Source organism: Dermacentor variabilis, chromosome 4, assembly GCF_050947875.1.
Source record: "Dermacentor variabilis isolate Ectoservices chromosome 4, ASM5094787v1, whole genome shotgun sequence".
NCBI lineage: Eukaryota > Metazoa > Arthropoda > Arachnida > Ixodida > Ixodidae > Dermacentor > Dermacentor variabilis.
In genome coordinates, this window is record NC_134571.1 from 8893726 (window position 1) to 8921598 (window position 27873).

The 27873-nt window shown below is 44.9% G+C and overlaps 2 protein-coding genes across 3 annotated transcripts in view; one reads left to right on the plus strand and one right to left on the minus strand.

Annotated features, from left to right (window-relative positions):
• Positions 1-364: 364 nt before the first annotated feature.
• Positions 365-9284, minus strand: Polr1D (RNA polymerases I and III subunit AC2 l(2)37Cg). 2 transcript variants are annotated; one of them, XM_075688070.1, is made up of 5 exons: positions 9177-9284; positions 2977-3074; positions 2834-2910; positions 527-606; positions 365-440 (listed from the first exon to the last, which is right to left on the minus strand). In XM_075688070.1, the coding sequence occupies exons 1-5, from the start codon at positions 9195-9197 to the stop codon at positions 384-386; spliced, it is 333 nt and encodes a 110-aa protein (XP_075544185.1). In that variant the 5' UTR covers positions 9198-9284; the 3' UTR covers positions 365-383. The 2 variants fall into 2 exon arrangements, with proteins under 2 accessions (XP_075544185.1, XP_075544186.1); XM_075688071.1 differs by having other exon boundaries at positions 365-420; positions 9177-9282.
• A 55-nt stretch (positions 9285-9339) lies between these two features.
• Positions 9340-27873, plus strand: part of ArgRS (arginine--tRNA ligase-like protein) — an 83416-nt gene continuing 64882 nt past the window's right edge. The window contains exons 1-6 of the mRNA XM_075688064.1: positions 9340-9496; positions 9777-9917; positions 16346-16534; positions 19405-19676; positions 25920-26103; positions 27136-27265. Of these exons, the coding sequence (XP_075544179.1) occupies positions 9413-9496; positions 9777-9917; positions 16346-16534; positions 19405-19676; positions 25920-26103; positions 27136-27265 (1000 nt within the window). The 5' untranslated portion in view covers positions 9340-9412. The remainder of the gene's footprint in view (positions 9497-9776; positions 9918-16345; positions 16535-19404; positions 19677-25919; positions 26104-27135; positions 27266-27873) is intronic.

Consider the following 27873-nt stretch of genomic DNA (forward strand, 5'->3'; position numbering starts at 1 on the left):
TGTCATATCGCCTTCGCAGTTTTAGCGACGTCATTCTATCATAATAATGTTTTCATCACTCAATCGTGATTTTGCCACCATTGTGATGCCGTGGTCGTCATTGTGTCGTCGACATACGGTGGTTATCTTGAATTTGTTGTCATACTGTTGTCATAATGGCGTCGTGGTCATTCCATTGTTATCATCCAATTCTCGTCATACAGTTGTCGTCCCGCCATTTTCATCATTTAATGACGAAATTAGCGACAAGTTCTTAAAGAGTTTCCTTGGCACGGGGTGAACGTTGTTGGCGTTACCTTAGGCCACAATGGCTGGAAACCTCTCGAAATGAGATGGCCACACAGAAAGAACAGGCTTAACAAATAAAGTATATCATTCAACATTTACTGTGTTCTTTGCTTTGTGCTTCTCCACAGTTTTCTGTAACGGAAAATTAACACCTTTAGAAAAACAATGAAAACTGCTGAACTATACTAGCAACAACACACTATGTTAGAGTAGCTAACAGCACGCTTTGTATACACACCTCAAACTCCTTCAGGATGTGCTCACTCATCTCATGCAGGTCTTGCAAGCCCTTTTTCAGTGCCTCAACTGCAGTTGTGCCTAATATATCAAGGAACAACACAAATACACTATAACTGACAACCAACACACTGCATACATTACTGAGCTTTGCAAAAGGGATTTACAGCGAATCAACCAGCCTTGTAACTTGTGAAGCAGCGTGTGAGGTGTGTTACAGCTAAGCTATACAAACTTTTCTGTGACACACAATGAATAGTTGGCAGCTTGCAGCTGGGGCTTGAATAACTGGATGTGAATTGCCAGTTCTTTTCCAATAACATGCTGTACCTCTACGCACAAAATTTATAAATTTGGTTACAAACCAATCAAGGTGTACTTCTATAGCGATCGCTGTGTATGGTTCTTCCAAGTTAGTTCACAACTTTATCTGTATAGTGTGCACTCAATATTGTCTGGTTTGCACTTAAGTGCTACAAGTCTTACAAAGAGAGTGCCAGAAAAGACAAAACTTCACAAGAAGATGGAAACTTGAAATGATGAGCAATAGTCGAACAAGGAATGTCACTGAAGCCAACGTTTTGACAAGGGCACTTGTCGAAGTCCGTCCTGACAAAGACAAGTCCCTCTGTCAAAACGTTAGCTTCAGCGACATTCCTTGTTCGACTACTGCTCATCATTTGAAGTGAATGCCAGACACAAGGCAACACACTATGTGCTCCAAGGGCATCAAGATCCAGTGGCACAGTCACTCCATTATTATTGCCGAGTACCTAGATGTGCTCTCCTCCCCCCCCCCCCCCAAGAATTAGTGAAATGAAGTGAAGTGAAGCAACTTATCCTCCATCGCGCAGCTCGATGGGTTGGCACAAGTTGGCGCAATTGGCACAGCACTTCTGTCCCTGACATAGTGTTTCAGCTAACTAATGCCAATCTATAAAACATCTACGTGTGCATCATGAGAATGCAATCAACTTAGTATTGTTCGAAGTCTTCCTGAGCAACCTGGGATGTTTTTTCACTAGGAGCTTAGGTCATTATTTACCAATAACTAATTAACCAGCTTTTAACATATTACTTTAAGCACAAAAAATCTTCAATGGTGTAGAGGTAGAGCCCATGAACAAATATCGAAATGTTTTTTGTAATGATACCCTGTTGTCATTCTAATTTTTCTGAAATGCAATGAAAATGCTGATAATAATAAAAACTACCACAAGACTAGGCACCTGCACATGGCGACATTATTGCCCTTAAACATCCTACGAATGAATAATCGATACTACACGCAGGCCAAAGGCACGAACAGGCCTTCAGCAACGAAGGTGCATTGAAAACAATGGTCCTGGCTTCCACCTTTGCCGAGATATTTTGAATGTTGAAGCAATGAAGCAAATGGAGCTATGGAATATGTGATAAATAATGCATAGCAATACTGGAAGCCCTGTCAGTGTTTTTGCTCTTGATAGGCAGGGTAGAAAGGTCAAGGGGGTTTTGGCGAGGAATGACGATGGGTCGGAGACAATGAGTGTGGCTATCCCTTATTTTCGCTTGAGGCATATTCATGCGTTCGGTCTGCTTACAGCATCGATCAGTCACTGGTAGCGAGTTTGAGGGGACTGACATTATTGTGGTCAAGAGCTTAGTCGCATGGTCATTTTTTAAACCTCGCACACTGCCGTTGGAGCCCTGAAAAATTAAAACCACAGCAGCTATTACCATGGAAAGAAATTATTTTGATACGTGCCAATAGGCTCTACAACTTCATTGAAAATAATGTGTTCAAAGCAATACATTAAAAGTTGGTTAAATGTTATTTTTAATTATGTACCTAAGCTCACAGTAAAAAAAATAATAAATGCTCACGAAGACAGACACCAACACTAAGTTACTAATTTGGTAGCATTCTTGTAATGCACATGTGGATTTTGTGAGGCTCAGCACAAGTTAGCTGAAACACCCTGTACACATAAAAACATTGATACCAATTATGACTGTGATGAGAACATAAAACAATTTATATAGCTAAAACATGACAGCTTGGATCTGACAAAGCCACTAAATCAGGGTTTAATTTTACCACAATAACCACTGACACCTGAAACTGAAGTAACAAGGTGGGCTGGCATGAATGATGAGGGAATTCGTAGGGAGAAATGAAGGACTCAAGTGACCTAAGCCAAAAAAGAAAACAAATGGCAGTAAAAAAAAAAAGAAAATATGACAGAAAAAACGCACGCACGCACACGCACACACAATGGTGACTTCTGCTGGCCCGTTAGGAGCTACAACCAGAAATACGACTTACCATAGGTTTCTATTCGAAGATGCACCTTCCTTTCAGAGGGGTGCGGTATGGCATAGCCACAGAACTTCACTTGTGGGCTGAAAAGTGAAATATCAAGTTGCGGCCACTATAATGGAGAAACATTACTGGAGAAATAAACTTACTTCTTCATTATCATATACCGAAGAGCGTTTCCTAGCGTATGATCCTGGTCATCCAAAAGAAATGTCCGGCATTTTTCATTTTCTTCTGGCGACTTGATCTGGTAAAGAGAATCACAGGTTTGTTTATTCAATGGTCACATGTGTACATTGATATCTTTTCCTGTATACAGGGCATAAAAACTACCTTTTGCGAGAATGCAAAATGCAACACTATCAAGCTGGACACACATTGTGAGCACCATGTGCTTAGCAGAAAAACTGCCTGTTCAGGCGTGCCTCCGGCTGCTTTATGATATGTGCATTATGATTGCCTGACCGTTATAACTTAAATACTCTCTGCTGCATATAGCTGTAAATACTGTCACTGTAATTAAATGTTCCACCACAAAGGAAACCTGCATGGTTAGGACAACTGTGCGGAGAAAGCTACATGCTCTAATGGCAGCTACATCGTGCATGGGGCTAAGCATGCAGGAATCCAGACAGACAATATTTCCACCACTTTTAAGATGGGCCAAGAGTGCTGATATTCAGCTAGCATTGTTTGTATAACCATATTTAAAATGAAAAGCCCACCTGTGGTGTGTACCATGAATGGACGAATGAAGTACTGGAGTACATACAGCAGTACACATTGCCATGTGCTCACAGTACCATAAGGAGTTCCATGTCCAGCTCATTAAAATGGGACTAGGATGTAGTCTCCTCTGGTTGACTATAGAAATGACTAAGTCGAAGCAATAAAACACACTAAAGCGCACTCTGGGTTACATGTATAGCTGAGCAGATTCTGGCAGAAAGACTCGTTTTTCAAGTGACAAAGTACAGGTGTAGAGAGTGCTCCGACCTCTTCTAATATTCTCAAGGCGTAGAGGCATTATAGAGAGGAGCGGCCTGATAATACTCAGATGCTAGGTTACACACCACACGGTTACACACCACACGGTTACACACCACAAATGCCAGGAGTGCACCTTGTATAATGATGTGTGAACAGGATGGCCACACTGTCTTCCTGTCAGATGGTTTACAGCACACTCAATTAGTACTTTCAATATCCAAGGCCAATTGCAACAAAATTCTACTTAGGCTAAATGGGCTATGGATGCATAGCATATGCTATGAAAGTAGTATTGTCAGAGAATGCCGACGCATTGCAATGTCGTTGGGTGCTTGAATACATGCTTGAACATGAGCGAGGGTTTTCCAGTACACAACACGGCGCAAAGGGAAGCCGGAACACACCTTTCTTGTCCCAGCTTTCAGGGTGTAAGCGTGCACCATGCCACAGCAGGCAAGTGTGATGCGGGCCAGCCAATGTACACAAAGGATGTAAACTGCAGATGAAGCTGCACAGGCTACATTTCGCGAGCACAGTCACCCGTGCACGGTCTGCTGGACAAGCGATGCCAGAATGCAATGCCACGAAAGCAAAACGGGCGAACCTTTACATTCACTTTGTGCCAAGCCCCAGCTGCTTCCCATCCTTTAGTACATATGGCGGTAGTTGTCCACTCGCTCTAAGGTAACTAAGGTCCCTTAGCTTGGTCACCTCAATGCACTCCTCATCTCTGCTCGATGAATACAGAGAGCCGACAAGCCGGAAGAAAAGCAGACAACACAGGCGCTGGTTCTCTACAGTTGAGTCATACGTCACTTCCAGCACAGTGGTAATGGCGTTCTTGTCAGTTTCAGTATGAAAAACAGATTTTTGTGAGCGTAAAATTTTACACAAAGGCCGGAGTTGGCATCTTTTCAAGTCAGCTTAACTGGTCTTTTGCTCTCCATCAGAATTTCTGGCAATTATTCTGGCCATCAAAAAATTGGGTCCACAGAAATCTAAAGTAATAATTGTTTACAGATGTGCTTTCGGTCAGTACACATTGAACTTCTTATAATCAATCACACCTGCCAAGTATATTTTCGACCCTTTCATCAGAAAATGCCTGAAGTCCACTTTTTTTTGGTCCCTAGACATAGTGGAATCTTCTTAAATGAATCAGCTTACTCACTCCCATCGTTGTCACTAAATGGTCGGGTCTTAAATGTTCTTCCTCATTTCTCCTTTACAAGAGGAGCTAGATTTAAACGCCTTTTATTTCTAAATTATACTGAATCATCTCTACTTTCTTCTGATGATTTTTGACGTCTAAAATTTCTGGGGAACACAAGCAAATGCCCTTTCACGATGGTGTGAGGTGACGTCATTAAGCTTTCATTGCAGTGTTCCTCACCTAAATTTTTACCTTTATAGATCTGGTTTATCCATGACTAACCTCTGCTCTTTCTGTAATGAACCAGGAACTATTGACCATTTATTTACTTCTTGCCACCGCTTCTCATCCCTCCCCAGAATGTTCCTCATATTTCTGACTGGTAACCTGGGCTTAGCACTTAAAACACCAAACATTTTGTCCTTTGGTGCCTGTCAATTAGGCACAAGCCGTGGGTTGGCACAAGCCATGTGGCACAAGGCACATGGCTTGTGGCGCAAGCCATGAGGCACAAGGCACAAGCCATGAATACTGCTCTGCAAAAGTTCACTGAAGCATCCGCAAGGTTACGCTGCTAGGGTACTGACCGTGAAGCAGTTTATTTTATTTATTCACTTTATTTTTTCTCCAAAGATTATGTATAGGCACTCTTAAAGGGACCTTGAAATGATTTTGACGATTTTGTGCAAACATACAGAGTCATTAGAATAGGTCCTTCTGATCATTAATAGATGCATCTAACTGTTCCATGTAAAGCATGTAATTTATTATAAGGTTTTAAATATGTACATCGCTGCCGATTACAGCACATCGCTCGGTTGAATTCTAAGCCGCCCCTACCCATTTGACGTCATTTACCCCAATGACGTTAGTAGGGCAAGCTATACGATTGGCTGCCCAGGGCGCATCATCAACAATTTTTCCAACTTTATGGTGAACAAATGTTGTCCGTAACAGTTGGAATGCTAGTTAATTTGTTTCTATAAAGAAAGGAAGAGAAAGAGAATGCAGAAGAACAATTTCTCACTACACTTAAGCACTTCCGGCACACAGCAACTGTCGTATGCTTGTGTTACAATGTGCTCCATTTCGACGAGAGCGCCGCAGTCAGAGTCGTTCTGTCTTTTCGCGAGCACCATGATTCGACTTTGTTGTGTGGTAGGCGGCAAACGTAGCGACTGGCAATATGTCAAGCTGCAACATCATGCCCTTCTGCAAGGCAGCAGACGAGCAGACTGGCTGCAGCGCATCGGAGTGCCACTTTTCAATTGGCGACAAGATTTGTGCGTTTGTGGCCATCACTTTACACCGGAGGATTACTACTGCAATAGCGTTTCGTGAGTCCAGTGTTCCGGTAAACACAAACACAAGGGGTCAAGGCCTGGCCGTTTGACCATGTCATTTCACGGGATGAGCAGAAGCGCAAATGTGAATGGTCTGCACGGTGCAGCCACCTGGTGGCACAGAGCTCAACCACACACGGTAGCAGTAATGAAATGTATTCTTCTTTGCTGTTGGTGTAAATTTTTCGCAAGATCAGGCCACTCACGTATGTCTACGCTAAAGTTCCTTCATCAGCTTGAGTTTCTGCCTCCAGCCATCCGTTGAAACGCCCAGCTTGCCTGTGGTTACCGGAATACCAGACACATTCAGCGCTGCGACAGAATGCTCGCAATGCACGCTGCTTCGATAGCTCTCGCTTGGAGTCGACTGGGACCTGGTGGAGAGTTCGGAGAGGCTTCATGTGCTCACTCGGAGAGAACCAGAAGTCGATGACATGACGTGCCATCATGACGCAGAGCCAGTGATGGCGGAGCTTAGCCCTGATCACGCGGCGAATGAGTTGAGGAGAAAATGCAAGACTATGGAGGAGGGTAACTTGTAATCATTTGTAGCTCTCTTAATATGAGACGCTTCACACAAATTGTGATGCGAATGATTAACTTTAGCTGTACCCTAAGTGTCTACAAAATCTGTCCGAGCCATTTCAGGGGCCCTTTAAAATTCGTGTCATCATTTAGTTGCCTAATGCTTAGTTTAGAATGGTTTCCTTTACCCCTTGAAGTAATATTTCAATTGTACTTTTTATTTATTCCAGTGTGGCCAGTCCCCCTCGTGGTTACGAGCCATGCTTTGACGCAACAACAGCAAGAAAGCTTCGCTTATCACAGATTCATATATTTTCGTGCGATCTTCCTATTTTAAAGTGAAAGCTTTAAGTGGCTCGTTGCAATGTCTCATACCCAAAAAGACGGTGTCTAGTCGAGTGGTTCAAAAAATATCAAGTGTTTAAAAAAGTTGATGAGTAGTACAAAAAATATCTGGAATGGCTCATACCCCCATAAGCAAGCAAAGATGCAATGGCTCAATATGAAAGAAGAAACAAAAAAAAAGAACAAATGAATGAAAGAAAGAACGAAATAACCTTTAGCACATTAGGAACTCGTATGTGTCGTTGAGGAAACTGACCTACAGTGCAGTATGTTTACTTCACACTGCAGCTCATTATGTCTTGCAAGCAGTCCGACACCTCCTATCAAACAACTTAATGCATTACCATGTTAGTTAATTCGGGTTTAATGGCGCAAAAGCGACTAAGGCCATGCTGCGCCAGTCACCATTACATGTGCAGCAGGCTTTCGCCTTCACATGTTACAGGAGTGTAACATGCTGCCTATTTTTTTATTAAGTGTCTAAAGCTAAATCGGACATACCCTAATCACAGAAGCTAAAAATACGTCGGAGCTTTCGTTTCGCTAGCTCCGCAGCTCCTGCCTACCGATTTTTGGTCACGTTTTTGTAGAAGGATGTTTTAACTCAAAGGAGAGTGCTAAAGAATTGCTTATGAAAAGTCACGGAGAGCAGCATACGAAAAGCATCGCACGAGCGAAGCTACTACCCCCCCGGGAAGATCAGTAATGTTATTTTGAAAGTAGAGCGCCGTAAGGTGCGAGAAAGCCTGCATTCTTGACGTCCGATGTACCTTTCGACACAGAGGTTGGGCAAAGTTCTGGCGGGTGGTGCAGAAGTCATGGGGCGCGGTAGTGCTGAACTTGGCGTCACAAGTTAGCGGTTGGACGTAATTATACTTATTCAATCGTGTTGTTTACTAGTTGTAGCAACATGTCATTATTTCGCATTATTGGCGGCGCCTCCAGGTCACCAAAGCCGCAACAAGGACATCAAAGCTAGAACCTGGACTGGTCCGTGGGTTGGGGCTCACCGAGGCCTAAGCGTGCCAGGGGTGTGTTAGATTGGTTGTCCGCGACAGCCAACTGTTGCGGACAGCCAACCCAAGGGCCGCCCTACTTCCACCTTTGATTCCCCCGCTACCCCTTGTGTGCCATGAAGATCCTGCGCAGTCTCCTCAGGAGCTCTCCTGAGGCCTCCGTTTGCCAGTTACACGTGCCCTCCTGGAGCAGTACCTGTAAAAAATCCAATCTATCGTCGCAACGAAAAAAGCGGCCCGCGACTATTACGACACCGGTCAGAATCTTGCCCAGTGATTGTTAACATTATTGAAAGGCCCCGAACGAGGCGAGACAGGTACCTAGCTGCCCACCGCAAATTGCCTGGAATTAGGCAAAAGATGCCTGAAGCCGGGTTTGTGTATCGGCTAGTTGGTATTCCATTGTTTCAAACATCTCTTACAGCGCGTACATAGACAGGGACCAAAAGAACGACGAAGACCACGCTTGTCTTGGTCGTTCTTTTGGTCCCTATCTATGTACGCGCTGTAAGTGGTGTTCGAAAAGATGCCTGACATTCATAAAGCAGTACACAAAAACCTCAATACACAAAACCTCAGTTCACTATTCAGCTTCATGAAGTATTATAGAAATTTCAAAATGTGGCACAGTCAACGGAAAACAACGTAAATTATAGTTCAGGCAAACAAAGCGTAATGTCCTAAAAGAAAACCCCGCAGCCGTATTTTGTCAAAATCTACCATCATTTCCTTTTTTTTATTATTATTACTTTTTTCCAACATTACTCGTGTTACTTCAGAGCGCTGCGTCATTCTATGCGACAGCCAGAGTAATGAACGGAAAGTGAAAGGCTACGAATTCTGCAGCCTTTTGCTATGCCGTACCACTTGCTGTAACGGCTAAAAAGCAATTTCGGACACATTCACCCAGATTGCAGCGTCACTATAGGATATAGCACAATTATCACACACTTGATATCTACGGCAGAAATACTCACCACCTTCAAACAACCAACCATGTTTGTTTATGATGGTTTATGAGCGCGGCCATGCCATGCAACACGGAGTCGGCTAGAAACTAACAATTAGCCAAGTTACACTCTAGCCAAAAGTTTCTTAGCCGACTAACTTTTACCAATATTAATAATGTAAAAATATCAGTATAATTTAATTGCTACTGTTTTATCTAAACCGATCCAAATTAGTTTGAGCGCTGTTCTACTCTTTAGAAGTCATGCATAGCCGGTTAAGCGCTTCTCTCCTGTCCAACATGGAGCCTGCCGAGTTAGAGAAATACACGAAGCACGTTGAAAAAGCCGTACGTTTCTGTTGACTCAAATTGATTTCCGCAGAAATTGCATTTTATAAGTGCTCCTTAGTCCAGGAGTGCTTACGCTTATTTGGAGTGCTTATTTTCTCTCGTTTACTGTTAAATTACGTTTATGTACGCTTACCGGTGATCGCACGCTGTGATCCACTTCTTTATTAATCTCTCTTTCGACCGGTATTGCAACGATACTTTTTGGATGTTGATAATAATTCTACCTCAAAGAAAGTTGAGACCGTATTTTCTGATAGCCAATCTTTCTTTCCTGCAGGAAGGTGAGGCAGAGGCAATTGCCCTCGAAATAAAGGCGCTTGATAATGGCATCTGCGATGACATCTCTGCGTCGCCCGAATTGGCTGCTCTTCGTGCTGAAAATGCCAAGCTCAAGTACAGGCTCCAGATACTCAAGAGGGTAAGTCTACGGTGTGTCGTGATACGGTGTTTGAAAGTCAGCGTCATGCAGTTCTAAGCTCGTTGCTGTTAGAGTACCAACTTTTCAGAATGTTAGTTCTGACACATGACGTGTGCGACCATCCGACATCGAAGGTGATCATGAACAAAGCGAACGTTATAAAGCAAAAAAAAAAAAGTTAAGACGCATAACTTTATGCGTTGCTGTCAGTTGCTACCTCGTTTAACATTGTGCGGTCATCGAGGTAAAAGAGGGTGCGTTGACTTCGCCACCCTCAAAGTGAAGTGAACAATATGTAACTGACGTAACAGTTATGCGTAAACCCCCAAGGTGGAGAGACGTAATTAAGAGAAAATGAGACATCCACCAAATCGTAGCAATTGCTACAGCCTGGTTAGCTCAGATGGTAGAGCGGCTGCCCCGGAAAGGCGGTGGTCCCTGGTTCGAGTCCCGGACCAGGACGAATTTTTCTTCAACTGCGACGCTTTTCTTTGGAGGAACCCGTATGGGTTTCCTTCGTAGCAATTGTTACGATTGGGTGGATGTCTTCTTATTTTCCCTTAATGTGTAACTACAGTGAGTATGTCGCACTGCAAGACGTTCGAGGTACGTGACGCAAGGTAAAAACAAGAAGAAAAAAAAAGAAATGCTGTTCCCGTTTTGCTTTTTAGTGGCATGAGCATCTAGTGACACTCTTTGTTTCTTGCGCATTACTTCCGTTTCACCCCCAGAGAGACTGGGGAGGAAATTCAAAATAAATTGGAAAGAAAAAAAAAATAGTGCAGTACAAAATTCATAGATTTCATTATAGATATTATTACGCGAAGGATGAGTCAGTAAGACAAGCAACTATTTACAGGTTATATTTACAACAGCAGTTGCAGCGCTCACCGGTTAGATTCACAGTGTGAGCCCAGTTCGTTCTTCCTCCTTTTTTCTCGAGTCATGGCGCCCACGCACCTCATTTAAACAATCCAATACCACACACGTGTAGCATAATCCCCCGGCGGCAGAAGTGACGTCCTGGAGCGTCTAAATGTCATCATTGAGAGGGTGATACTGCTTCAGACGTGTAACGTGCACGATATCATTGGACTGGGAATCAGATGGGGTGTCAGGGGCAATTTCGTAGGTGACGGGAGTCACGGCACGAAGCACTCGGTATGGGCGTGTGTAACGAGACAGCAGTTTTTCTGACAGGCCGACCTGACGCGACGGAGACCATAGAAGCACCAAAGAACCAGGTGGGAAGTGCACATCTCGGTTTAGCAAGTTGTACAAAGGCCTTTGGCTCTTTTGGGATTTCAGAAGGTGGTCACGGGCAATTTCCCTTGCATGGGCACAGCGGGTGATGGCATCAAGTGCATATTCACTGGTTGGTGCCGCGTGAACAGGGAGGGTTGTGTTGAGGGGCAGTGCTGGTTCTCTGCTGAACAGAAAGAAAAATGGGAATAACCGGCTGTGTCGTGGCACGAGGAATTATAAGCAAATGTGACAAACGGTAGAGCGAAGTCCCAGTCAGTGTGGTCTGAAGAGACATATTTCGCGAGCATGTCTGTGAGAGTGCGATTGAGACGCTTCATGAGGCCATTTCTTTGTAGATGGTATGACGTGGATAGCTTGTGCCTCGTGGCACAGGGTTTCAGGATGTCTACAATAACTTTTGATAGGAATGTCTGGCCACGGTCTGTGAGAAGTTGTCGCGGAGCTCCATGTAATAAAATCATGTCGCGTAGAAGAAAATCGGTGACATTTGTGACGCAGCTTGTAGGAAACATTCGGGTGATGGTGTGGCACGTGGCGTAATCTGTGGCCACAGCGATCCACCTTTTCCCAGAGGTAGAAAGAGGAAAAAGGCCAAGTAAGTCCAAACCAACCCGAAAGAATGGTTCTGCGAGAATGTCGAGGGGTTGAAGGTACCCAGCAGGGAGTGTCGATGGTGTCTTGTGTTGCTAGCATTTCTCACACGCAGCTACATATCTTTGAACGGAGTGAGCAAGCCCTGGCCAAAAGAAGCATTGGCGGATCCGGTCGTACGTACGTGACTCACCCAGGTGACCAGTAGTGGGGAGGTCGTGAAATTCGTGGAGAACAGCCGAGCGAAGGTGTTTAGGGATCACAAAGAGCAATGCAGGGCCGTCGGGGTGAACGTTGTGGTGGTAGAGTATGCCATCTTGAAGTGTGAATAAGTGAAGGAAACTGTCGGCAAGTGCCAATTCCAGGCGGTCAATGATGATACACAAGGAGGGGTCATGGCGCTGCTCGTCGGTGACGTGGAGCAGTGGAAAAACAAAGAGAACACAGGCGTCGGTGTCAGTATCAGACGTAGAGGTCGCATCTTCGACTGGGTAGCGAGAGAGGCAATCTGCGTCCTGGTGTTGGCGTCTCAACTTGTAAGTCACTGTGTAGGGATATTCTTGTAGTCGGAGGGCCCGACAACCGAGCCAGCCAGTAGGATCCTTGAGCAACAAAAGCCAACAGAGCGCATGATGTTCTGTGATTACTGAGAAGGACTTGCCATATAAATATGGGTGGAACATTGAAACAGCCCAGACAAGAGCAAGACATTCGCGCTCGGTAATCGAATAGTTGCGCTCTGCAGTTGTCAGGAGCTGGCTAGCATAGGCTATAACGCGGTCGTGTCCGTGTTGGCGTTGCGATAAGACAGCACCGATCCCATAACCACTGGCATCTGTTCGGACCTCTGTAGGTGCGGACCGGTCAAAGTGGGCCAAGATCGGCGGATTGCTGAGAATCGTGATAAGGCGTGAAAATGCAGCAGCCTGAGGGGAACCCCACGTAAAAGGCACGTCTTTCTTCAGAAGTTCAGTGAGCGCTTGAGTGATTGCTGTGAAATCTTTCACGAACCGTCGGAAATAAGAACAGAGCCCCACGAAACTTTGGATGTCTTTGACAGACTGAGGTACAGGAAAAGCTGTTACTGCTCGAACCTTCTCCGGGTCAGGTTGTACTCCGGAAGCATCAACGAGATGGCCTAGCACTGTAATCTGGTGGCACCCGAAGTGGCACTTCGATAAGTTTAATTGGAGCCCAGCCTTGCGGAAGACACCAAGGATAGCTGCGACTCACTCAAGGTGCGTCTCAAATGTAGGAGAAAATGCAAGGACGCCGTCGAGGTAACAAAGGCAAGTTGACCATTTGAAACCTTGAAGCAGAGAGTTGATCATCCGTTTGAACGTGGCGGGGGCATTGCATAAACCGAATGGCATAACCTTTAATTGGCAGAGGCCATCTGGAGTGACGAAAGCGGCCTTTTCTTAGTCTTGCTCATCGACGGAAATCTGCCAATAACCAGATTGAAGGTCGATGGACGAAAAGTATTTTGCACCGTGAAGACAATCAAGAGCGTTGTCGATTCGTGGTAAACGGTAAACATCCTTTTCAGTAATTCGGTTTAGGTGGCGGCAATCAACGCAGAAACGCCACGTGCCATCTTTCTTTTTGACGAGCATGACCGGCGATGCTTGAGGACTCAATGACGGCTAAACAATGCCTCTGGCGAGCATCTTGTTTACTTCCTGCTGAATAACTTGCCGCTCTGCCATGGACACGCAATATGGTTGGCGGTGAATGGGAACAGCATAACCAGTGTTTATCTGATGCTTAACAAGAGACGTCTGACCAAGTGGTCGATTGTCAGTGTCAAATATGTCGCGTTAGGAATTCAAAAGGCGATATAGGGTGGCTACTTGGTAGGTGCGACGTCCGGAGTGACCATGGGACATAATGGGCAGTTGGGGTTCAAGGCATCCTGCGGGTAATCAGGAGTATCTGGAGACTCGTTGGCTGCAAAAGCAGTGACGTGGTCGTCTTGTCACTGGCCGGAGCGGGGCCACCGCTATGACATTAAGTAACACTTGCTTTGTCAAGCCAAAATTGATAACATTCTTCATTTTATTTCATTTCATTTATTCAACCTTAAGGGCACGAAGGAATTACATAAGGGGGGGGGGCGTGCATCAATGGGGAAACACATCCGATTAGCGGCAAGGGTTACGACGGAGTGTAGCACAGAGATGTCGCGCGCCAGGAGGACATCATGAATAGGTGCGATGACATAGTCGCCGTGAAGCACGGTTGCTGTTGAGGCCATTTCGAACGAAAGTTAGGGTTTTTGGAGGTAAGGGTACAAACGCAGTAGTGCAGGGGGTGTTCAGTTGTTTGGGGCGAATGTCTGAAAGAACAGGAAGCTCAAGGCACAGCATACCGGTGGAACAGTCGATGAGGGCAGAATGCGTCGTCAGAAAGTCGAGCCCGAAGATTAGGTCATGAGGGCAACTGGTCAGCACGGTGAACATGACTGGAACTTGGCGGCCAGCAATTCCGATGTGAGCAGTGCACATACCCCTGACGGCAACAGTGGCACCATTGGCAATGCGTACGGCTCGAGTGATGGCAGGCATAAGAACTTTTTTGAGGCGACGACATACGTTAGCGCTCATTATGGATACTTGGGCTCCGGTATCAATTAATGCCATCAATGGAACACCATCGACATCTACTTCAATGACGTTCGTGTTGGTGAGGAGCGTCAACGGAAGATTTGGACAGAATGAATGTGATGCAGCACTACCTCCAAGAGCTGCATGGCCTACTTTTCCGTCCGTCTGCTTGGCGAGGAAAAGCGGCCAGCATGAATAACGGCGAGCGTCGGCGTATGGGCGAGGAGCAGGGAATGAGCTCCAGTACAGCGGTATCCAGGTGATACGGCAGTGATGGGATACATGACCTACGTGGTGGCAGTGGAAGCAGATCGGTTTGTCGTCTGGTGTTCGCCATTCAGCAGGATTGCGTGGTCTGGGATCGAAATACTGGTCACTACAGGTTGTGGACATGGGAATGGGTGCGGAATCAGGTCAGGAGACAGAGAAGGCGGTAGGGATGCCATGGTTTGCAATTTCTTACAGCACAACTGCTTGAATAATGGAAATAGAGGGGGCTGCTTGGTCAAAGGTACTGTCAGGGGGTCGTGGATGAAGGGAGGCCGGACTCGCCGCTTCAATCTCATGGCGCACGATACGTGTGAGGTTCTCTTCAAATGGTGGTCTAGCGGTAAGAGCAGAGCAAGAGGACGTGGCAGGGGTGTTTGGGAGCCGGGAAAACTATGGGACGACGCGGCGGCTTTTTGCTACCTCGAAGCGGCAGCATTCTTTGACGATGGCGTCGACGTTAGAAACGTCCTATAGACGTTTCTAACGTCTAAGACTATAGGCGTCGTCCGCGTTGCCTTTAACGATATAGCCCACCTTGTCACCCTCGGTTATGTGCTCGTCGACTTTCCGGCAAAGCGCGAGCATTTCCTGTATGTAGGAGATGTACGATTTGGTCGACGACTGGACACGGGTGGCAAGCTCTTTTCGCGCAGCCTGTTGGCGACCTGACGGGTGGCCAAATAGGTCGCGAAGCCGCTCTTTGAAAATGTCCCAGCTGGAGAGCTCGATCTCATGGGTGCGAAACCAGACACGTGGTGTCCCATCCAGATAAAAGATCACATTGGCAAGCATGATGGTAGGGTCCTAGTGGTGGCTTTGCCTAACACGCTCATACATGCTGAACCAGTCGTCGACGTCAAATGTCATCTTGGGTGGAGAATGTTCCAGGATCACGGAGACTAGGAACTGTAACGTATGTTGTGGTTGGCGCCGCAGGTGTAGGTGGCGGCGGGGTGGTTCCATCGGAAGCCATGGCTGAGAAGACGACAGTGAGGCGGCTTCAGAGCTCCGTGGCGAGGATGGGGAACGTTCCACCTCCACCACAATGTTAGTGAAGGACAATTCAGTAAGACAAGCAACTATTTACAGGTTATAGTTACAACAGCGGTTGCAGCGCTGATCGGTTAGATTCGCAGTGCGAGCCCAGTTCGTTCTGCTTCCTCTTTTCTCAAGTGATGGCGCCCACACGCCTCGTTCAAACAATCAAATACCACACGCATATAGCAATATGATATCAGAGCATAAGTTTAGTTACTGAAGTGTATGGAATAGTTAGAATTAAATAGAAATCACTGATTACCCCCCACCAAAGCACAGAATCATACTTTAGAGATCTGCCACATGAGCACGACTTTGTTGAAATTCCTGGAAACCCGGATGTAGAAAGTGGAAGTAACCACATGACTAATGACGTCACACACAAGAAGGTGGCGTGATATTTAATTAGCTAATTAATGGAAAACAGTTGTCTCCAAGTTCGTGTGTTGGGTTCGCCTAAAGTTAACCTAAAGAACACCAACGTTGAGGTGCAAGTGCCACTAAAAGACACCTAAGTCAAAGATTATGGTCGCTTAGCATTTTTTCTTGTGTATTTTTACCTTGGACCACCTACCTCTTGTAGGTATGCACCAACTACCCTAACATAGTACGCTTGTAAACCACTGTAAGATGCCTAACCCTTGTTTTCCTCTGCAGAGTGTTGAAGAGGAGGAGGCCAAAGGACGAAATTTCATGGAATGCCCCCGTGATTCCCTGCTGAAACTGTTTGTTCATGCTGTCCAAACTGCCTTTCCGGATGTCCAAGAACCACTGGTGCCGGTGCTGCCAAGCACCAATGAAAAATTTGGTGACTACCAGTGCAATGCTGCAATGCCATTGTCACAGGTGAATATTTGGCTGTCTTCTAGACGAATGAGCATCATACTTGTAATAGAAAACAAGTGCGGTTGTGGCATAATGTGCAAAAAGTATGTGGTGCACTTCATGTAAGTTCTATTCATTTCATTGCATGTTTCTCCTTCATGTTCGCTTGTGAAGTCTTGATCGTAATATTTGTGAACCCTCATACACAACCACTTACTTGCTTACAAACATGTCATCTTTTGCATTACCATCTGTATGAGCCTCTGTTAAAATACACTTGTGTCAATGTGGCCTTGTAGACATCTGTGCAAGGGCTACATAATGGTGTGTCGGAAGCTGAGGCACTGTCCACTAGTGCTTACAGAATAACCTTTTGAGTCACAGCATTTAGGTGCTAACTAGTTGGTAAGTACAGGAGCATTTGTGCATTTTGGCATCACAGAGGTGGGGGCGAAATGAAAAAACCGCTCGTGTACTCGTAGCAGGCATTCTACAGCTGGCGCGTGCAGTGAGCAAAGAGTACTAAGTCACAGAGTGACTTTAATTTATGCCAAGTTTCCTTGTAAAGGTACAAGTTTAACAGTCATAATTTTATACGACTTGTACTGGGGCTGACATTAAGGAAACAGACACTGCGACCAAACATCTGACCGTCACTAATTCAGTAACATTCGCTCAAGCAGTGTGTGTCATTGATTGTTAGCACTGGTGGACAGCAATCAATTGACAGTGCTGCATAACGCTCTAACAACGCTGCTAGGTGCTCGGTTGTCTTATAACACTGCTGACAACAATTGTTCGTGCTGAGCTGGCAGCAATGAATCTTTGCACTGAAGGTTGCTTTGACAAATCTTTCCTGTTGAGACACTCGTAATGTTGTCTCATCTGCATGTGCTTTTCTTATTTCTCCTGAGAATGGTTTTGCTCCATCACTTCACCTCGTCCGACGAAAAACACAGTGACTAAGTACACGAACACACCCAATGCTAACAGTAGGCATCAGACTTTGGCAAACTTTCCTTGTCGTAACTTTGGAGCAAAACAAAACAGCATGGAAAAAGCATGCAGGATGTTTGTCTGTAGCGCTGTGTCGCTGCAGGATCCTGTTTTCAGAAGCATAGCACACCATCAGTGATGCTCGCGGCAATGTTTCGTCGCTGGATCATGGCTCGGAATAAACGCGCGTGGCACAAATGGTGCATCGTAGTTTTCTTTGTTCTCACTAAAGTTGCTTGAGGAACCCTTCTGAGCTCTTCTTTGTTGTCCTTTCAGTCATGGCACTTGAAGTGTGAAATTTTTACTGTTAAATTTGTGGGGTCTCTAGCATGGTTTTCGGATATAGGAACGACAACACAGCGGTGGTAACAAGCAAAAGGGCATTTATTGCACCTTCTATAAAGTAAGCCAGTGAGCAGAATTACAAAGAATGGAACGTGCCAATGGGTGCTGGTGAATCAAGGAGGTCTTACTTGCCGCGCGAGGATAGTGAATATGTTTGCCCCTTCCAAAATACCAATGGCAAAATTGTTCGTGGGTGCAATCACATGAATAGAAGTGTGTTTGAACAGTCACTCTCGCCCATCCCCATGTCCCACTCTGAAGCCTTTCGCAGGGTGGTGCCGCGGCGACATTCACCCTAATTTATAAAAAGTGGGAACCTAGTTCCTCGTGAGTTGAGTATCCCTACCATCAGGTGGTGTTAGCAGCAGAACACTCGCACCATCTCTCACACTACTGTGCAAATACGCCAACTTCTGCTGCAACATGTGCTATGCAGAGATGTTAAATTCCAGGAGATGCAAGAGGCATGCAGGGAAAACAACATCAAGGAAAGCGAGAGAGCCAGGTGTCCCCAAACGTTTTGGGCAGTGTTATCAAGAACAAAAGATTGCTGCTTATAATCAGCATTCTGTGTGAAGACAAGTGAATGCTTTTGCTCGTGAGGGTGCAGCACTATATGCGAAAACAACTGTGCTTTAAGGTGACTACATTCAGTCTGTGTTCTTAGATGGGCTTTTCTGCATCATCACTGCAAATTGATGTTTCTTCCATTATTGCAGTGTCTGCGGCTGTTCACTCAACAAGACATCACACTTAGATAGAGGCTACTGTATTTTCCAGTGTATAAGATGCAGATTTTTTCCCAATTTTTTTCATCAGTGCACCTTATACAATGGTGTGACATATATATAGAATTTACTGAAGGTGGCAGGTTTTACATGGCAGCACTCTGAGCACATGTGCTTGCCGACGGTGCGAAAGAGGTCATACACGTCAAAACACGGCACGATTTTGGCCCTACCTCCATTATTCTGGCGATAGTGCGAGATCGCGCGAGCATCTTGCTTTCCAGATGTTTGTGTTTGGCTCCTACGTCTCTGAGTAGGCGATGTTCAATTGGCGCTTCTGCCTTGCTCCTGCCCACCACAAGAAGTAACGATCGGTGCAAGCGAATGTTTGGAGAGCGAGATGCTCGCACAATATCACTTCTAGCTCACCTTGAATATTGGCTGCCTAATGTCCTGGGTGGCCAAAATCTCCGGTACCTCAGCGATATGTAGTAGCTGAGCACGTCAGAATAGGGTAACTATGGCATTTTGCGACAAGGATACGTGCATGCGAACCCACAATACGTGAAGGAGAATTAAAGCTTAGGTGGGGGCTTTGCTCATAAAGATGCACCAAAACTATCATAATATTATTTTTTGAAGTTGACTTTCTTTTAAGAGGAGCATGCGTCTTTGTGAAGAAATCTCAAAGCATGGCATTTTTGAAAACAGCAAAGTGCATTTTGTAATAAAGAACTTATCCAAACTGAAACAACTACTTGCACATTTGTTCAAGTTGGTATAAGTGCCAAGCCAAACAGCACCACTGTGTTCTGCTTGCAGGCACTGAAAAAGGCTGGGAAGCCAATGCCTCCTATGGAGGTGGCCAAGCGTATCCTCGCAGAACTTCCAATGAGTGACATGATTGGCGAGACATCATTGGCTCCGCCTGGCTTCATCAATGTAAAACTGAACCCAGTTTACATTGCATCATCTGTGCGTTGCATCCTGACTGCAGGAGTGCTGCCACCGCGCCGAACGGAGCCCAAGAAGCGGGTGATCGTCGACTTCTCATCCCCGAACATTGCAAAACAAATGCATGTCGGGCACCTCAGGTAGCTTGCCCATAGTAGGCAGCAGAAATGAACGTTTAGCATGTTTCATTTGGGCTGCTTCTTTACTTTGGAAGTGCATCAAGTTGTCTTTTTTTTTTCTGCTGTAAAGGAGTGCTGACAGTTATTTTTGACTTAATCTTTTTCTTTTTTCTTTTGGTGAAGGCTCTAGTGCTCTAAACCCTAGAAAAGATAGTGACAAGCCTCAGAGCACCGTAGATAACCTGATCAGCAGCCAGCTTTGTTCTTGTTTTTCAGGAGGCTACTACTGTGTACCCTCGGCGCACATGCGGTCGCCTCATCTTCTGCTATTCCTTGTGAGGGCCGATGTAGCAGCATAGTAGGCAACCAAGCGAGCCAAAGCAGATGTCACAATGCAGTACAAACGAAACTGAAACTGGCTGTAGAAAAGCCATTGTATTGAATTATCTATGGCAGTGAGGCTTGGCAGTATATTTCCTGGGGCACTGGACCTTCATCTAAAGAAAAGGAAATGAGACTTGGTAGTATAGTGTCTGTATTCCTTTGAAGACAGAAGCGTTTTTAGTTATTCTGTAGACTCCATTTTACAAACACAGTTGAATCTTGATATAACAAACAGGTGTATAATGAAGGAAATGTCAAATGTTTGTGGCCGTAACTGGAATGTAACGGATATATGATTATGTATAACAAATATAAAATATTTTTGTGGGAAGGGGTGACTGTTATATTGAGGTTTGACTATATAATAAAGAATACTGGGCTCCGATATTCGCGACATCATTGCTGATTATTTTATTGCAGCAATAAGGACTGCTGGTTTAGGTTTGTCTGGAATGTGTCGATTTTTGCCTGAACTTTAACCTTAGCCAACTAGTAACCGACCCAACACACGTCAGTAATGAATCTTCAAACATTTTAGACCTGGTACTTAAATATAACCCTGGAAGCTTAAAATATATCGCATACATGAAATCAGTGATCACAAAGTAATTCATGCTACATTTAATTTTGTCCCCAAAACACGCCAAATCTTCAGCAAAACAATTCATTTGTACAAAAGGCCAATTGCGATGCAATTAATAACTAACTACAACATTTCCTGCTTGCGTTTGAATCCAGTCTCGATTCCCGAAGTCTTAATCACAACTGGCCAATCCTTAAGGGCAGAATAATTGAGCTAACTAATAAATTCATCCCCAAGATTAACTTCCTTGCCAATAAAAACAAACCATGGTTCTCAGAAAGCTTAAAAACGCAAGAAAATAGGAAAAGTCCCTTTCGTGCTGCAAAACTTAATGGAAGTATGTGCACATGGGATAGGTACTGTGCTGCAGAAGACTTGTATCATACTGCAATTTGAAAGGCTAAAGAGACATTTATCACAGTGACTTACCTAAAATTTTAACAGGTAACCCTAGAAAATTCTGGGAAGTCATAAACTCGCAACTGGCACACGACGTTGCACTTCTAAACGATAATGGTGAAGAGTTGAGTGATGCCTATTGTGCTGAAATGTTTAACATCATGTTCTCATCCGTGTTTACTAAAGAAGCTGATTTACAGTTTCCTACAACACCTACTACTACATTACCAATGATGGCTCCAGTGACATTCTCTGTTGCTGGTATTTTGTCCCTCATCGGCAAAACTAAGCTTTCATCATCGGCCGGCATAAACGAAATTAACTCCAAACTGTTAAAAAATACTAAAATTATTGTAGCATATTTCTCAATGGCTGTTCTCACTGTCACTTGAAATGAATTTTGCCAGACAACTGGAAAGTGGGAAAGGTCATTCCGATCCACAAATCAGGGAACAAACAATCCCCTTTAAACTACCGCCCCATTTCACTAACAAGCGTCCCATGCAAAATCATGGAACATGTCAACTTCCTGGACATGAACAATTTCTTTCATTGTTTTCAGCATGGCTTTTGTAAATCATTATCCTGTAACATATTTGTTCATGACTTACATTCCAATCTTGTCTGTAACCTTCAGACTGATGTAATATTTCTGGACTTCGCTAAAGCATTCAACAAAGTTCCATACAAACGCCTGTTACTAAAACTTGCCCAGTTTAACCTGCACCCTCACATTCTCAAATGGATCTCAGAATTTCTTACTAGCCATTCTCAGTTCGTCTCCATTAAAAATAACTGCTCTAGCTCCCTTTCAGTAGCATTGGGTGTCCCCGAAGGGTCTGTCCTCCCACCCCTTCTGTTCCTAATATATATTAACGACCTACCCAACCATATCCATATGTTTGCTGACGATTGTGTCATCTATCGCACAATTACTAACCTTTCTGATCAAAATGCGCTCCAAAATGACCTTAACCATTTACAGGAGTGGTGCGATCTTTGGCTAATGAAGCTTAATCCCACTAAATGCAAACTCATTGCATTTCAACGCCAGTTTAATCCTTTGCTTTTTTCGTATGTTAGCTCTAACTCCACTGTTGAACAAGTCCAATCCTATAAGTACCTTGGCATCACCTTATCCTGCAATCTTTCCTGGTGCGCACATATCACCAAGGTCATATCATCAGCAAACAGATCTCTTGGTTTTTTAAAGCGTCATTTGCGTCACGCCCCACAGGACATAAAACTTCTCACGTATACTCTATTTACTCAATTCTGACGCTCCCTCGATTGTAACGCGCATCCGTTTTCCGTGACCAAAAAATTTAAAAATATGATAACCTCGATTGTAACGTGCACCCGTTTTCCATGACCAAAAAAAAAAAGAGAGTACAATATCGCGCACCTCGTGCTTTCATATAGAAGTACTATTTTCTCTCGTTTGGAAAAAACAGATTTATTTCCAATACACTAAAGTTGCAATAAATAAAAACACAAACGGAAGTGGCGTACCTTGTCGCCAAGATTTTCACTGCACCGGTACGAGTCGCGTGGGGCAGTAGATATCACTCGTCGTCACTATCAGACAAGTCCTTATCGCTATCAACAGACCAAAGCATTTCATCCTCGGTGCCACCCATGGCATTAGAAATCTTGCACTTCTTAAAGGCCTTGTTGTCCATGGCAGACGGGATCGTGCATCATACATCTTTCACCCATCCAGCAAAGTCCTGCAGCGAAGCACACTTCATTTTATTGGCGGGCGGGAATTCGTGGCAGTCACTGACAAGCCATTCGGTGTAGAGTGCCCGAATTCTATCTTTCACTGGCTTTTTCAAACAAACATTGAGCGGCTGGAGCTGCGATGTCATGCTGCCGGGTATCATGACAAGGCCAGTGTTGCATGCAGCCAGCTTGTCCTTGAAGCGCTGGTCAAGGTGGCACCTGAACGCGTCAAGCACAAGCACCCCGCGCACACCCAGACTGCCGCCGGGTCTCTTCCGCCAAACGTTATCAATCCAGTCTGCGACCAAGTCTGTGGTCATCCAACCTTTCTCATTTGCACGCACAATCACGCCACTCGGAAACACGATTCCTTTCGGGGGCGTCTTCCGTTTGAAGATAAGATACAAGGGCAGCTTGTGCCCATCCGCAGTGCAGCAAAGCATTGTGGTGACTAGTTTTTTCGTGGCTGGAAGACAAAATGTGCATTTGCTACGCCCCCTTCTTTTCAATGGTTGTGGTGGCAGGCGTGTCAAAGTAGAGTGGCGTCTTATCGGCATTTCCAATCTGTCTGAAGTTGTAACCATTTCTGTGGCACAACTTCAAAACGTACTGCTGAAAACTGTGCAATTTCTCTTCATATTCTTCGGGCAATTTTTGGCGTATCTCTGTCCGCCTTCGAAGAGAAAAGTCTTTTCTTTTCATAAAATTTGATAGCCAGTGCCTGCTTGCTTTGAAGTCACTCCGCATTAGCCCTTTCTGTAGGGCTATCTGCATTGCTCATACTTTGAGCAGATCGGTCGTCACAGGCCGCTGTGCCGCTCGCTGCTCCTGCACGTATTCCGCGAGCAGCTCTTCTATTTTGCCGAAGCGGCCCTGCTTCGGTCCTCTGAAACCCTTGCTTGTTGCTTTGCTGGCAAAAATATTCTCCTTCTGTTTGCTCCAGTCCCTCACGCAAGTTTCGGGAACTCTGAACACCCGTGATGCGGCTCGGATTTCTGTCCGTCTCCGAACACGATAACTTTCCTTTTAAATGCGGCATCATGGTGGACTCGACGTGTCTTCGCAGTCAGCGCTTCCATGTTGATTGAATAAACGCAGAAAACTGGAAGACAGGAGGTAGACTAGGTTACACCAGCGCCTGGTTACATGTACAACATGGAGGTATGCACATGGAGGAAGCTACGGCAGCTTGGCTAGAAGCGCATACAAGGTGGCCATTTTTTGAATGCCGCTGGTGATATGGTAATGCGAATTTACAGTCGTACTTGATTCTAACGCACATGCAATTTTTGGACCTGTTTTATTGGAAAAAAGGTGCGTGTTAGATTCGAGTAAATACGGTAAATCTCTAATCAGATCTAAACTAGAATATCCGGTGCCCATCTGGAGCCTGCACCAGGTGTACTTAATCAAGAAATTAGAATCCGTGCAAAATTGTGCCACTAGGTTCATTCATGCTCATATGACATAAGCATATCATCTCTCAAATGAGAAACTGGTCTTCGAAATCTTTCTGTGCATCACCACATTGCCAGCCTCTGTTTGCTTCACAATTTTTGCCACAGCTTCCTCAATCGCGCGCCCTACATTATCCCACCGCACTACCCATCCGTATCAAATTGCACGCTCATGTGTCGCACTACCACCTTTGCTGCATCATTTTTTTCTTCGTACAGCAGTGGACTGGAATGGCGTTCCCTGAGACATTGCAGCCATCACGTGTCTATCAACTTTTGCAGAAATCGGCACAGGACACTGTTCTGCACAAAGGCTGTTATTTGTAACCTTCATTTGTTAGCCTACCCCTTATGTAATACCCCCAAACAGTGGTCTTTAAGGTAATAAGGGGATCTTGGTAAGGCTGTACTGCCTAGCTGCTGAGAAGGCTAATTTGCTTTATTGAATAAAGAAAGAAAAATGGCACACAGTTTCCTCTAATGGTGCAAAGCTGCGCACTTTATTTTTCTTGTGCGCGTGAGCTGCTTTACAGTGAGTTTCCTTTCGTGTGGTCTCCTTATTTTTCTATCCATGTTCCTAAGAATGTTTGGCATGGCATGACAGCATTCTGACTACTTCTGGCATTAGTGTGGACTTGAATGAAATAAGTTTTTAGACTAATCAGCATTCTGGGCTTTACAGAATGGTGTTGTTCCTCAGCAATATTTTGATCTTCGGCTCAAAGTTTGGTTACCCACCATGGTTGCTCAGTGGCGTAGGCATTGTGCTGCAAAGCACGAGGTCGTGGGAACAGATCCTGTTTACGGCAGCCGCTATACAATGGGGACATGCCCCTGTATTGGGTGCACATTAAGGAAACCCAGGTGGTCATAATTAATCCTCAGTCCCCGACTACGGTGTGCCTCATAATCAGATGGGGGTTTTGACACGTAGAACTCCATAATTTAATTTTTGAAGATTAATAATCCATCTTGAAGTACCACAAGGTGGGCAATTTAGATGCCATTCATATTAAAAGAACAAGTGCAAAGAACTTGTTCCTCAAAAGCACTTTCGTTCCCATTCTCTGCACTGTACAATCCATGCCAAAAAGCAGGTTGTGCCGCTCCAACAAACAGAATGATTCATTGTAGCCAGGTGCCAGTGAGCTTGTTATCTAGCTTGAGACAGAGTGAGCGATTGACCACAGGTGAATGAGAGTAACTCAACTTGCCATTAAACATACAAGTACTACGTAAAACAACTCATGTCTTGCAAGTTCCCAAGTGGCCAACTACGTGATGCCAAGTGCCTGCATAAACTTTGGAAGCAGTGGATCCATCCTTTGTGTCAGTGTACCTCTCCTAATATTATACACAAGTGTCTGCATAAAAGTTGTGAGCTTGCCTTGCCGGGCTTTCCTTGTAGATTCAGCAGTTTGCGGAGCTGCTTGCAGCGTGACCATCCTCCTTGGCATCCCCCAGGAGTCCTGACAAGGCTCCTATAAGTTCCTTGAATGTCAAGACATTTCTTTCCATACTTGTGCTTTCCTATGATTTTACTCACCCACAGACAGACTAGCAGCCATAGATGTGTAGCTTATTTTTGGATTCCAGAAGCTGTCTGTTCAAGTAAGAATACTCTCTCCCCTGCAATTTTACCTTGTAATACTGGTTCCTGTGTGTGAAACCTGCACCTTCAGTGTGTGTGACACCTTCGGGAAATGGTCTCCACAGGTCAACCATAATTGGGGAGAGCCTAAGCCGGTTGCTGGAATTCGCGGGTCATGATGTGTTGCGGCTGAACCATGTGGGAGACTGGGGCACCCAGTTTGGCATGCTGATTGCACACCTGCAGGACCGCTTCCCTGACTACCCGGTGCACTCACCACCCATTGGAGACCTCCAGGCTTTCTACAAGGTTTGTGGCTCTCTCCCGGTTGGTTGTCGAGCCCAACTGGTCAAAACGAGTCCTTTGCTTTGGTGTCCATATGTGGCGTACATATGTGATATCTATTATGCGTGTGCCAAGGGGGAAAGCGTGACAGAAGAAACTGCGGTGCACTGGGTACGAATTACATGGTGACGCTGATGCTTAGTCGATGAGTTTACCAATAACAGTCATTGGGGGTGCCGAGAGGCCTTCATGCACAGTGTCTATACCACACTGTTCAAGAGGAGAAGCCTCCCTCAGAGGCACGCTCGGACATCGCACCACCCATGAGGCTGTGTGGTGAAAAAGAAGCATTTACTGGTTTTGCACAAAATGTGAATGCTGCAGTCAATAACATGTGCATGCTTTCTGGGCAGCACAGGAGCAAGGAAAGCTTAGTGCACAGAAAGTGCAGAAAGCTTTGGTGAAGAGTATGTGTGATGCTTATGTGCTCAGCATGGCATGCACAGTCCACAGAAAGTGGTGTTGGTGAAAAGCACAATGAGACACACTGCGAGGCATCAGGAAACAAGTTCTGTAATTGCACTAACACTTAAAGTTTGCAAGCTTCCCACCAGCAGACTATCAACTGTGGAGACAACTGAAGAGGATGTGGTCGTATGCACTGCATTAATACCATGTCAAGGTAGCGCAGTGCACGTTGCTGCGCAGCTGCTGCTGATGAGGAACATGCTTGGGGAAGGCGAGTGTGACATGGATAATTCCTAAATATTTTTTTCTGAAATATTTAGGGCCAACTTTTGGCTATTTCACTGCAGTGAAACTTTGATGTAACAAAGCAAGGTGTCAGTTTTATGACTTGGTCATATCGAGGTTTGACTGTGCTCTAGAGTTACTGCCAAAATTTGCCACTTCCATGCTCTAAAAACATTTATGGTTGCTGTACATTGGGTCCCATTTAAAAGCTGATAATGCCTTACTCTAATTAACTGTGTTGCAAGGTGATGCCAAGCCAGTTATCCTCTGCTGTTCTCAGCACTTTTCTCTCGACACTTGCAGGAGTCAAAGGTGCGTTTTGACTCGGATGAAGAATTCAAGAAGCGGGCTTATGCATGCGTTGTTAAGCTGCAATCGCATGACAAGGACATGATGTCTGCGTGGAAGCTGATCTGTGATGTCTCAAGGCAAGGTATATATAGGCTGAGCAATAGCCATTATTCCTGCTGCTTGTACCTAGAGGTATGTTATTGTATCTAGAGGTCTCTGTTGTGCAATCCTTATTCCCTACAAATTCGTGTCCATAAAGTGAAAGCATGTGTGCGTACCTGCCAACTGTCCCAGGATTTTTTTTAAGTTTGCGGATTCATGCTCGTTCTAGGATATTACGAATGCTTTAAGTTTTGTAAAAAATGACATCGCGGAAAGCTTTGGTCTTTGGTCTTATACTTTTGGAAGTCTTCTGATTATGAAATGATGCCAGAGGGTATCTGCTTTGAGCAGGTTTATTCAGGCAAGTCTCAACTGAAAAAGTTGCTGTGATCTAAAAGCACTCTATTGCTTGTCTGTGCTGTTTCGAGTTTGCTTGCATTCTGTGTCTAAAAGTAAAATGAGAATACTAAGTATCTTACAGAATAGGTGTTTCTCAGTGTATGCTGTCACCCCACCTTCCCCTTTTCAGTGTTGTGTACGCAGGATTATTATGAATTTTAAAGTTGGCAGATTGCAGGTACGTGTGTAGCCAAAACATGTGCTGTGAGGCTTGAAAATGACACCAGTGAGTGTGTAGGATGGCAGCAC

Coding starts and splice junctions, on each gene's coding strand:
- Polr1D (XM_075688070.1), bottom strand. CDS start 9,197: ATGGTTGGTTGTTTGAAGGTG. Junction 2,911..2,976: donor CGGTATATGATAATGAAGAA/GTAAGTTTATTT, acceptor TTCACTTTTCAG/CCCACAAGTGAAGTTCTGTG. Junction 441..526: donor ACATCCTGAAGGAGTTTGAG/GTGTGTATACAA, acceptor GTTTTTCTAAAG/GTGTTAATTTTCCGTTACAG.